We start from the raw sequence: 12,142 nt of genomic DNA, 5'->3' as shown, positions 1-12,142 counted from the left end.
CAATTGCAGTATGCAATCTTTTCAGGGTATATCACATACTTCCTACCATCATCAAACTGCAATGCCCAAGGACCTCCTTAGGTGATGAGTTTGTCTTGCCTTTTCACTTGATTCCCCAGATAAGTGTGCTTTTCTAACAGCTGGGGATTTTTCTGCTTCTTTAGAACTCAATAGCTAGTTCTCCCAGTCAGCAGATAGAAACCATTCTCTCTTTAACCATTCCCACACCCCCTGGCCTGTTACTTGTATTGTCTCTGATCACTGAAAAGGAAGAACAATTGAATGTTGCTATTGCAAACAAAGAAACCATGCTTGTAAAATTGTCTATTATTTGTAATAAGTTGAAAGTCAGTATCCTGATGGGAAAGCTGGGGTGTGTTCCACCCTCAGCTGTGGAGGAAAGAATGTAGACTTGGTGACAGCTGCATTTTTAGACTCTGGGTTATTTTATGCACCATTAATTGGTGGAGGTTTGAAAAAGTCTCAGTGCTGGATATGTGAACCATTGTAATTATATACTTCAAGAGAGCTTTCTAGGGTGGTCCTTCCTGTAGAAAAGTTTTTTTCTATTCTTCAGGATCTCTAGGGAAATAGATTCTGCAACTTTTTTTAACAGCCTACATTTTAAGAGTTTTCAAATTAATGTATAATTCTAAAGCTCTTTTGTTGAATTTTTATATCCTTTTTTTTTTTTTTTTTTTTTTTTTTGAGACAGAATCTTGCTCTGCCACCCAGGCTGGAGTGCAGTGGCCTGATCTCGGCTCACTGCAACCTCTTCCTCCTGGATTTAAGCTATTTTCCTGCCTCAGCCTCCGAGTAGCTGGGATTACAGGTGTGCACCACCATGCCCAGCTAATTTTTGTATTTTTAGTAGAGACAAGGTTTCGCCACATTGGCCAGGCTGGTCTTGAACTCCTGACCTCAGATGACCTGCCTTCCTCCGTATCCCAAAGTGCTGAGATTATAGGCATGAGCCACCACGCCTGGCTTTAAATCCTTTTTTTATGAGTCAGTCCTTAATGGAAATGCTCCAGCAGATCTTCCTTTTTCATATGTCAGTGTTGATGTTTATTATTTCTTATTCAAAAATGTGAAACCAAACTCCCTTAAAATAATCTTTCTGAAGGATAGCTTTCACAAACAGAAGCAATTTGTTCTATTATAAATCACACATGCAAAAAAAGTTAGTGTGAAATCAGACTCATTTTGAAATGAGACAATATGATTTTTATACTAAACAATAAGAACATGATTGCTAGTCTTTTAAAAATAAGGAACACATTTTACAGAAAAAATGTCCACTGATAAATGAGGAGAAGTAGTTCAATATTTATCTTTTTGAATATTGTTCCAGTGCCATTTGGGGAAAATAGAATCCCCTGGTTGAGAATGAGTGTGTAGGAAAGTAGGTATAAAAGCAAGTTACATTTTGAATTCTATGCAGTTTATTCACAAAAGAATAGTTTTGCAAATAAAAGTAAATCCAAATAAACATAAAATATAGGACAATCTAGTACATGCCATCCATATGTATTCCATCCTAGTATTGGAGATATTTATTTAATGTTTAGGTTTATTTGACTGAAATGATTATTAGTAAGTAGAGTACTTACTTAAATTTCTACTTGTTATATGGAACCTGTTACTTTTAAGTTAGGAAAGAGAAAGGAAGGCAAGAGGAAAGGTTTCTGAAACCAGAGACAATCTCATTACTTTCCCCTTTCAATTATGAAGTGGCATTTTCCTGGTGGCATTTCAACCTCCAACCACACTGAGCAGGTGTGTAATAAGGACAGGCTGTGGGGAAGGAAGGTAGAAGACATTCTCAGTATTTCACAGGTTCAACAGAGCCCCATGGGCTTGTACATCAGAAACCAGAAACAAAGGCACAAGCTTTTGCACTTTAACTCTGCCTAGCTATAGCACGTAGCATATTTTTTTTCTTGTTCAATGATTTCATTTTTAATGGCAACAACTTGATCTTCCAATATTCTCAGTTGATCAGCTTTTGCTTGTCTACTTAGATTCAAATCTTGGATTTTCCTTTCTAAATCTGAAAGTAGAAAACGAAAGAAATGATACATTTCCATTTGATAGATTCCTCCTGGATATCCACATTATACCAAACACAGGGATTTGCGCGCCTCTCAAAGATATATTTAGTTTTCTGTTTTGAGTCAATGGATAAAACATCTATTTTCATCAGGTTTCTCAAGGTTTTCATATAAATTAGAGCAAACTGACATTTTTGTCTAAAAACTTTCATATCTAAAGGCATTTATCAATGTGAGGCTGTAGTTGGTTAGAATTCATTAGAAATGAAAAGACAGATAACATCCTTGATGGGACTTGCTGAAGTGCTATATTTCCAAAGGTTTGTTCTTATTATTTTAGCTTCATTTTAAAACATGTTCTTTACTTTAGTGTTTTCCAGTCTTTCAGAAAAAAAGACTGACTTTCATGTGTTCATTCTTCTTCTCTGCTGATACTGAAGTCTCTGAACAGTAACAGCTAAGTGATGCCTTTGTTGGCTTCACGCCTATCCATCCATCAATCCATTGATCCATCGACCCATCCATTGACCCATCCATCAATCCATTGATCCATCCATCCATCCATCCATCCATCCATCCATCCACCCATCCATCCATCCATCCATCCATCTGTCCATCCATCCATCTATACATTCATTTATATATTCTTCATTCAATAAATATCTGGAAATTCTAGTAAACCTTAACAAGGAGCCCATAGTAGTGGATACAAGATGCACAGAGAGCTACAGTTAATAATGTGAGGCAGCATTTTGCAAAGAAACTCTGACATTAGAGTTTTTGCAAAAATTCTAGAAGAGGGAAGGTAAATGTCTCACTTCACTTGGTCAGATCACACATGAATACCAAGTTGGTTTGGAGTAATTGTCAAACTAACATGTGTTTAGAAAAAAGAATCAGATTGCTGAAGATACTTGAAACTGTCCTGTAAACAAACATTGAATTAACTGGTGATGTTTCATATGAGGAAGGCAGATTCAGGGCATGTGTCATGGCTGTTTTCAAGTATCTGAAGGACCAACCTAGGAAAGCAGAGTAAATGTGTTCTCTGTCATCCTGAGGAAATAAAATGGAAACTAGCAGGTAAAGCTCTGTGAAGGAAGATTTTGTCTAAATATAAAAAACTCTCTAGGATGGCTGCTCAAAGACAAAAGAGCTGCTGTGGAAGGTGGTGAGTGTTCTGTCACTAGATTCATTTCCTTCCTTCCTTCCTTCCTTCCTTCCTTCCTTCCTTCCTTCCTTCCTCCCTCCCTCCCTCCCTCCCTCCTTCCTTCCTTTCCCTTCCTTTCCCTTCCTTTCTCTCTCTCTCTCTCTCTCTCTTTTTTTTTGAAAGAGTTTTGCTCCTGTTGCCCAGGCTGGAGTGCAATGGCATGATCTCAGCTCACAGCAACCTCCACCTCCCGGGTTCAAGTGATTCTCCTGCCTCAGCCTCCTGAGTAGTTGGGATTACAGGCATATGCCACCACACCTGGCTAAATTTGTACTTTTAGTAGAGATGGGGTTTCACCATGTTGGTCAGGCTGGTCTTGAACTCCCGACCTCAGGTGATCCACTCACCTCGGCCTCCCAAAGTGCTGGGATTACAGGCATGAGCCACCGCACCTGGCCGAAACTTTCAAATATAGGTCATTTGGGATTGAAAAGGGGATTCGACATTGAAACCATATTTGAACTAAAGGAAAAGTAAAGGCCTCTGTTTGTACCAGGAAAGTTAATATCATTGAGCTGGTTGCACCAGACCCATTCATCATCCTCATCTGTGTTCTGGAAAGTTACCCTTCCTGGATGATAGCACTTGGCTCTCTTGACCTCTGGCTTTCATTCACACATGGCCAATGGACAGTGCCGACAAATGGTCAGTGGATGGGAGGGTGAGTAGTCTCCATCCCAGTTTAGCACAGAGGTGTGGGCAGTTCTTCCATCCCTCAGGCTCCTGTAGGGTGGCCTCTTTCCTAACACTCTGGTGTTCACAGGGCTCTGGCAATGTTCCTGTTTCCCTGGCCCCTTCAGGTATAGACAGGCTAATGCCTTCTCACTGCTGCTAGTCACCAAGTACCTCCACAGCCTCAGTGGGTTCCCTTCATTCTTGTGCATTCTTTGTAGTTCTTCCCATCAAGAAGTAGAATCTGCTTACTCTGTTCCTACTCCCACACCCCCGAATCTGGGCTGGCTTTGTAAATTGTTTTGACCAATAGCAAGTTATGGTGCCCTGAAACAATCATGCTGTAAAGCAGCCTGGGATAACAGACCACATATAGAGAGTGCCAGCATCTCAGCCACACCCAGCTCTTAACAGGCCATCAGCCAAATGCAGTTGCTTGAGAAACCCAGGTGAGACCTGCCAAAGAATCATCCAGGCAACCCACGGAAAAGTAAGAAATGGTGGTTATTCCAAAAAAAGTCCAGCACCAGACGGATTCACAGCCGAATTCTACCAGAGGTACAAGGAGGAGCTGGTACCATTCCTTCTGAAACTATTCCAATCAATAGAAAAAGAGGGAATCCTCCCTAACTCATTTTATGAGGCCATCATCATCCTGATACAAAAGCCTGGCAGAGACACAACAAAAAAAGAGAATTTTAGACCAATATCTCTGATGAACATGGATGCAAAAATCCTCAATAAAATACTGGCAAACCGAATCCACTAGCACATCGAAAAGCTTATCCACCATCATCAGGTGGGCTTCATCCTTAGGATGCAAGGCTGGTTCAACATACTTAAATCAATAAACGTAATCCAGTGTATAAACAGAACCAAAGACAAAAACCACATGATTATCTCAATAGATGCAGAAAAAGCCTTTGACAAAATTCAACAGCCCTTCATGCTAAAAACTCTCCATAAATTTGGTATTGATGGTACGTATCTCAAAATAGTATGAGCTCTTTATGACAAATCCACAGTCAACATCATACTGAATGGGCAAAAACTGGAAGCATTCCCTTTGAAAACTGGCACAAGACAGGGATGCCCTCTCTCACCACTCCTATTCAACATAGTGTTGGAAGTTCTGGCCAGGGCAATCAGGCAAGAGAAAGAAATAAAGGGTATTCAATTAGGAAAAGAGGAAGTCAGATTGTCCCTGTTTGCAGATGACATGATTGTATATTTAGAAAACCCCATTGTCCCAGCCCAAAATCTCCTTAAGCTGATAAGCAACTTCAGCAAAGTCTCAGTATACAAAATCAATGTGCAAAAATCACAAGCATTCTTATACACCAATAACAGACAAACAGAGAACCAAATCATGAGTGAACTCCCATTCACAATTGCTTCCAAGAGAATAAAATACCTAGGAATCCAACTTACAAGGGATGTGAAGGATCTCTTCAAGGAGAACTACAAACCACTGCTCAATGAAATAAAAGAGGACACAAACAAATGGAAAAAGATTCCATGCTCATGGATAGGAAGAATCAGTATCGTGAAAATGGCCATACTGCCCAAGGTAATTTATAGATTTAATGCCATCCCCATCAAGCTACCAATGACTTTCTTCACAGAATTGGAAAAAACTACTTTAAAGTTCATATGGAATCAAAAAAGAGCCCGCATTGCCAAGACAATCCTAAGCCAAAAGAACAAAGCTGGAGGCATCATGCTGCCTGACTTCAAACTATACTACAAGGCTACAGTAACCAAAACATCATGGTACTGGTACCAAAACAGAGATCTAGACCAATGGAACAGAACAGAGCCCTCAGAAATACCATACATCTACAACCATCTAATCTTTGACAAACCTGACAAAAACAAGAAATGGGGAAAGGATTCCCTGTTTAATAAATGGTCCTGGGAAAATTGGCTAGCCATAAGTAGAAAGCTGAAACTGGATCCTTTCCTTATGCCTTATACAAAAATTAATTCAAGATGGATTAGAGACTTAAATGTTAGACCTAAATCCATAAAAACCCTAGAAGAAAACCTAGGCAATACCATTCAGGACATAGGCATGGGCAAGGACTTCATGTCTAAAACACCAAAAGCAATGGCAACAAAAGCCAAAATTGACAAATGGAATCTAATTAAACTAAAGAACTTCTGCACAGCAAAAGAAACTACCATCAGAGTGAACAGGCAACCTACAGAATGGGAGAAAATTTTTGCAATCTACTCATCTGACAAACGGCTAATATCCAGAATCTACAAAGAACTCAAACAAATTTACAAGAAAAAAACAAACAACCCCATCAAAAAGTCGGCAAAGGACATGAACAGACACTTCTCAAAAGAAGACATTTATGCAGCCAACAGACACATGAAAAAATGCTCTTCATCACTGGCCATCAAAGAAATGCAAATCAAAACCACAATGAGATACCATCTCACACCAGTTAGAATGGCGATCATTAAAAAGTCAGGAACCAACAGGTGCTGGAGAGGATGTGGAGAAATAGGAACACTTTTACACTGTTGGTGGGACTGTAAACTAGTTCAACCATTGTGGAAGACAGTGTGGCGATTCCTCAAGGATCTAGAACTAGAAATACCATATGACCCAGCCATCCCATTACTGGGTATATACCCAAAGGATTATAAATCATGCTGCTATAAAGACACATGCACATCTATGTTTATTGTGGCACTATTCACAATAGCAAAAACTTGGAACCAACTCAAATGTCCATCAATGACACACTGGAGTAAGAAAATGTGGCACATATACACCATGGAATACTATGCAGCCATAAAAAGGGATGAGTTTATGTCTTTTGTAGGGACATGGATGCAGCTGGAAACCATCATTCTGAGCAAACTATCACAAGAACAGAAAACCAAACACTGCATGTTGTCACTCCTAGGTGGGAATTGAACAATGAGAACACTTGGACACAGGAAGGGGAACATCACACACTGGGGCCTGTTGTGGGGTGGGGGGAGGGGGGAGGGATAGCATTAGGAGATATACCTAATGTAAATGATGAGTTAATGGGTGCAGCACACCAACATGGCACATGTATACATACGTAACAAACCTGCACATTGTACACATGTACCCTAGAACGTAAAGTATAAAAGAAAAAAAAGAAATGGTGGTTATTTTAAGCCATTACATTTTAGGGTAATTTATTCTGCAGTGAATGAATGACTGAGACAACTCCACTTCTAAATACTTTATCCAAAATTATGCCCAAGTATGCTTTCTGTTTCTTGCTGGGACCCAGACTGACACCAAGTTCTGTGGAAGGACCCTGGCTGAAGACTGGAATCCATTCTCCACTCTCTAAACATTGTTGGTGCCAAGGACTCCATTCTGGGATCCAGAGGCTCCTCTTCCTAACAGAGGGGAACAGGCATAGCCTTGTGGTTCAGCCCCTTCTCAAGTGGCAGCATGGGGAAGACAGCCAAATCAATGTCTCATTTTTCTATCTTGCTGAGTTCTGAAAACAGCCTCAAAAGGAAAAGAGAAAAGGCAGTAGAATGCCTTATTTTAGACCTCCCTGAGAAGCTCTGTAGCTTCAACTTCTGTAAAAGCAACTCTGTAGCTTTTATAGTTCCAATCTAATTTCAAGAACTATAAAAGCTGTGGTCAATGGGGATCAGTGGAAACAATTTGTATATGACATAAAAACAGGACAGAAATATTCTCCCCATGTTTTTGCTCCTATAGTAAGGACCAAATTCTAGGATTAAAAAAACTGACTTTCATAGTATTGTCTATGGAATGCAAGGTTAAAAAAATCTGTTTTTCTAAATCTTTCTTAGTGTTTTGTAGTTAAAACAAAATTTTAACGAAAATAATTAAAAATGAAAAAAATTACCCACAAGCCTGCTGCTTTAAAAACAATTATATAAGTGCAAGAAGCAGTGGTTTCTTCTTCACTCCCACTGCCTCCCTAGAGATAACTAATGTTAGCAGTTTGATATGTATTTTTCCTGACTTTGGCCCATACTAATGTTCCATTTTCAGTTTTTTCATGTCATAGTGATGATATAAGTGGTTGTAAGACCAAAGACTCATTTGATAATAAAAAAAAGAGGCATTTATAAGTGAGGAGTTTTGGTTACTTTAGTATTTTGAGAGTTACTTATACTCCTAGTTTTAAAGTTTTGGAAGATAATAAATACAACCAGGGGTATATTGTAACTATACAATCATCATCTGATATTTCTTGATGGTTAGAGATCAAGGACATGATGATTGCCCCCAAAAATCATAAATATCAATTGTGTAAAAAAAGATTCTGATTAGGTTTCTGATTGTATGTATTCTATGTTTCTTACTTTATTTTGTTTTGAGACAGAGTCTCTCTCTGTTGCACAGGCTGGAGTGCAGTGGCATGATCTCAGCTCACTGCAACCTCCGCCTCCCGGGTTCAAGTGATTCTCCTGTCTCAGCCTCCCAAGTAGCTGGGATTACAGGCATATGCCACCATGCCTGGCTAATTTTTTTAATTTTTAGCAAAGATAGAGTTTTGCCATATTGGCCAGGCTGGTCTCAAACTCCTGGGCTCAAGCAGTCCATCTGCCTCAGCCTCGCAAAGTGTTGGGATTACAGGTGTGAGCCACTGCACCCAGCCTGTATTCTATGTTTACAACACTTTGTGTGCATCAGAATGTCCATTTAGATCAAAATCCTTGTCCAGAATATGATTCTTTCTGGGTTGCTATCCAAAGATATATGCTATCTGACCTAGTGCCCTAGATTATATTGACTCTTTTCGAGAGTTACTTTCATGACAGGAAAAATAAACAACATAGGTTAGAACAGAGTTTCTCAATCTCAGCACTATTGACATTCTGGGCAAGATAACTGTTTGTTTAGGCAGTTGTCTTGTGCATTGTGGGATGTTTAGCAAAATCCCTGCCCTCTACCCACTACATGCTAGTAGTTCCTTCTAGGGCGACAAGCAAAAATGTCTTCAGACATCTTACCCCTAGTTGAGTTGAGAACAAAGTTAGAAAAAAAAAAGCTTATTTTTTTTTTTGAGATGGAGTCTTACTCTGTTGCCCAGGCTGGAGTGCAGTGGCGTCATCTTGGCTCACCACAACCTCTGCCTCCCAGGTTCAAGCAATTCTTCTGCCTCAGCCTCCTGAGTAGCTGAGACTACAGGCGCCCACCACCATGCCCGGCTAATTTTTGTATTTTTAGTAGAAACGGTGTTTCACCATGTTGGCCAGGGTGATATCGAACTCCTGACCTCAGGTGATCCACCTGCCTTGGGGTCCCAAAGTGCTGGGATTACAGGTGTGAGCCATTGTGCCCAACCAACAAAGGGCATTTCAAGGAAATCTCAGTTTGTTTTGACTAATGCAAGGCAGATGCTCATTAACCTTTCTAGGCAAATCCATGCAAGAGGCTTGTTAACTTCACAGTCCCCAAAACACAAGACCAATTTCGACTTCTTTCTCCTCAGTGGACTCATGTGATAAAACTGTAAGCTGACATTGGTATAAATTCTACTAGTAAGGTAGAGTACCAGGATGTTATTATCAAATTGGCAGGATGGATAAAAGAATAGATACCTGTTATTCTTCTTATCTTGTCCTCTGTATCTCCAGCCAATTTTTCTGCAGCATCTTTTAGCTGTTTAACTTTTCCTAATGTTTCCTTTGTTAGTCCTGTAGTGCTTGTCTTATGCTGGAGCATAGCATATTGTTTTTTCAGCTCAACAAATTCCTGTAACAAGCAACACTCACATCATGAGAAAACGTGTATAAAGCAGGTACCTATATGCATGATGATTCTCCTAATACCATTCATAGAAGGAATACAGAGGAAACCTTAATCCAGTCAATACGCTTGAGTCACTCTGATATTTCCAGCAGAGTTTTATTTGCATGTTTGTTTTTTCAGGTTGAAAAAAATCTCATCTTCTATTAAAAATAAAACTTCTTTGTTCAAAATAGCAATTGTTATTGCGTGTTAAGGCAAGTATTTCTGAGGCACCAACTGGTTGTTCTGCACTATGTTAAGGTAGGATGTGGAAGACAGAAATGACCCAATCCCATCCTTGACAAATCTCTGGTTCAGTTCAGTCAATCAGTTGTACATGCAAAATGAAGGACAGAGTGAGTGACGAAGATTTAGAAACAGCAAGGATATGTTATTTGGTTGGCAAAAAGGTGAGAGAGAAATGAGGTAGGAAGGGAGGCAGGTGGGGAAGTAGAAGTGTAGTATGGAGACCTCCCTTGAATAGAATGGAAATCTTTGGGTTAGCTTGTGTGTTGACAACATAGAAGCTTAAGTAGATGAATAAAGGCCAGAGCCAGAAATGAAATATGGAAGTGGGAACAGGATGAGTAGAAAGTACCTTTCTTGGCTGGGTGTGATTGCTCATGCCTGTAATCCCAGCACTTTAGGAGGCTGAGGCGGGTGGATCACGAGGTCAGGAGATCAAGACCATCCTGGCTAACATGGTGAAACCCCATCTCTACTAAAAATGCAAAAATTAGCTGGGCGTGGTGGTGCGTGGCTGTAATCCCAGTTACTCAGGAGGCTAAGGCAGGAGAATCGCTTGAACCAGGGAGTCAGAGGTTGCAGTGAGCTGAGATTGAGCCACTGCATTCCAGTCTGGTGACAGAGCGAGACCCTGTCTCAAAAAAAAAAAAAAAAAAAAAAAAGAACTTTTCTCAATCTCTGTTCCACAGAAAATGTTCTCAATTCCTCTCAGTGGAAAATTTACCCAGCACGTTAGGAATTAAAAGCAGGAGAATAGACCAATTGTAAAAACACTAACATTTTTCTTTTGTTTAGGCAACTATATTAATGCAACCAACCAAAGATTTCTTGCGAGGAAAATGAGCTGATAGGTTCTTTCAGCAACCTAAATTAATGGTCTACTTTCCACAACCGTTTAATTAACTCATTCTGATTTTTGTAAATTGATGTATTTTTCAGCAACCTAAATTAATGGTCTACTTTCCACAACCGTTTAATTAACTCATTCTGATTTTTGTAAATTGATGTATTTTCTTTGGCAGGTGACTTTCATTTATTGTTTTCTTTATATGTTGTGTGACTGAATGAGAATAGAGGGCAAATACATCCAATTCAGACAAACCACATAAATTGTGAAAGTTTGGACGTTCAGGGCAAATTTGATTTATGGACTGTTTGACCAGGACACCACTAAGAGTAATAGGATAGAGAGATGGGGGGTGGCGGGGAACACTCCAACACGATTTGGCCAGGGACTTCTGCCATCTACAGACAGAAGATCCTTTGTGTATCAGGATCCCCTCGAAGATATACCATTGAGTCATGGACCAGCACAAAGGAAACGCTGAGAAATGGCACAAAAATCTGGGGTTAAAGGACTATCTTTCAAAGAAGCTCTGTTTTTCTGCTCTTGGTGGCAGTGGTAGAACTAATGACCTTCTCAAGACTCCCAGCCTGGTGTTGGGCAGATTCAGCCTGAACTTTCACATTGACAGCGTGGTCTTCATGCCTTTGCAACTTGGTCTGCAGCAGGGCAAGTCCATCCTCCAGCCCTGATCGCTGCTTTGCTGACTCCAGCTCATTCTTCATTTCCCTGGTTTGATTTTCAGCCTGTTGTTGATTTAAAGACCAGAAAGGGACAATCTCTTTATGAAACAAACAAGAAGATAAATGATATATTAACCCCTTGAAAAATATGCTGGGTGTAAAGGAAAAGAAAATAGTGCCTTCACTTTTTCTGTTGCATGTATTTAAAATGTTATAATAAAATATTTCAGACATTCAAAAGGGTCTGAGAAATACAACGTTAGCCTGGTGTGGGGTGTGTGCCTGTAGTCCCAGTACTCAGGAGGCTGAGGTAGGAGGATTGCTTGAGCCCAGGAGGTTGAGGGTGCAGTGAGCTATGATTGTGCCACTGCACTCCAGCCTGGGTGACAAAGAGATACCTTGTTTCAACAACAACAACAACAAAAAATAAAAAATAAAAAATATAACAAATACCCATGTACCCACCAGCCAGTTTAAGAATAGAACACTAACAATGCACTAAGGCCCTCAGCGTACCACTCCCCATTATATCTTCTCTCTCCCCTCAAAGACAACCACTGTCTTGAATCTAATTTTTGTCATTCCATGTATCTCTGTAGGTTTTTTCCTACAACCTATGCAGTATTCCTAACAATATATAGTATTTAAATTTTT

The 12,142-nt window shown here is 39.9% G+C and overlaps 1 protein-coding gene across 1 annotated transcript in view; it reads right to left on the bottom strand.

The window, feature by feature from the left end:
* Nucleotides 1-1,422: 1,422 nt before the first annotated feature.
* Nucleotides 1,423-12,142, bottom strand: part of LAMB4 (laminin subunit beta 4) — a 110,643-nt gene continuing 99,923 nt past the window's right edge. Inside the window, exons 33-35 of the mRNA XM_021936169.2 lie at nucleotides 11,378-11,551; nucleotides 9,526-9,679; nucleotides 1,423-2,053 (exon numbers count right to left, since the gene is read on the bottom strand). Coding sequence (XP_021791861.2) covers nucleotides 1,914-2,053; nucleotides 9,526-9,679; nucleotides 11,378-11,551 — 468 coding nt within the window. The 3' untranslated portion in view covers nucleotides 1,423-1,913. The remainder of the gene's footprint in view (nucleotides 2,054-9,525; nucleotides 9,680-11,377; nucleotides 11,552-12,142) is intronic.

Source organism: Papio anubis, chromosome 4 (assembly GCF_008728515.1).
Source record: "Papio anubis isolate 15944 chromosome 4, Panubis1.0, whole genome shotgun sequence".
Taxonomy (NCBI): Eukaryota; Metazoa; Chordata; class Mammalia; order Primates; family Cercopithecidae; genus Papio; species Papio anubis.
Note: the sequence above shows the minus strand (reverse complement) of the source record. Positions and strands in the feature narration are given on the sequence as shown.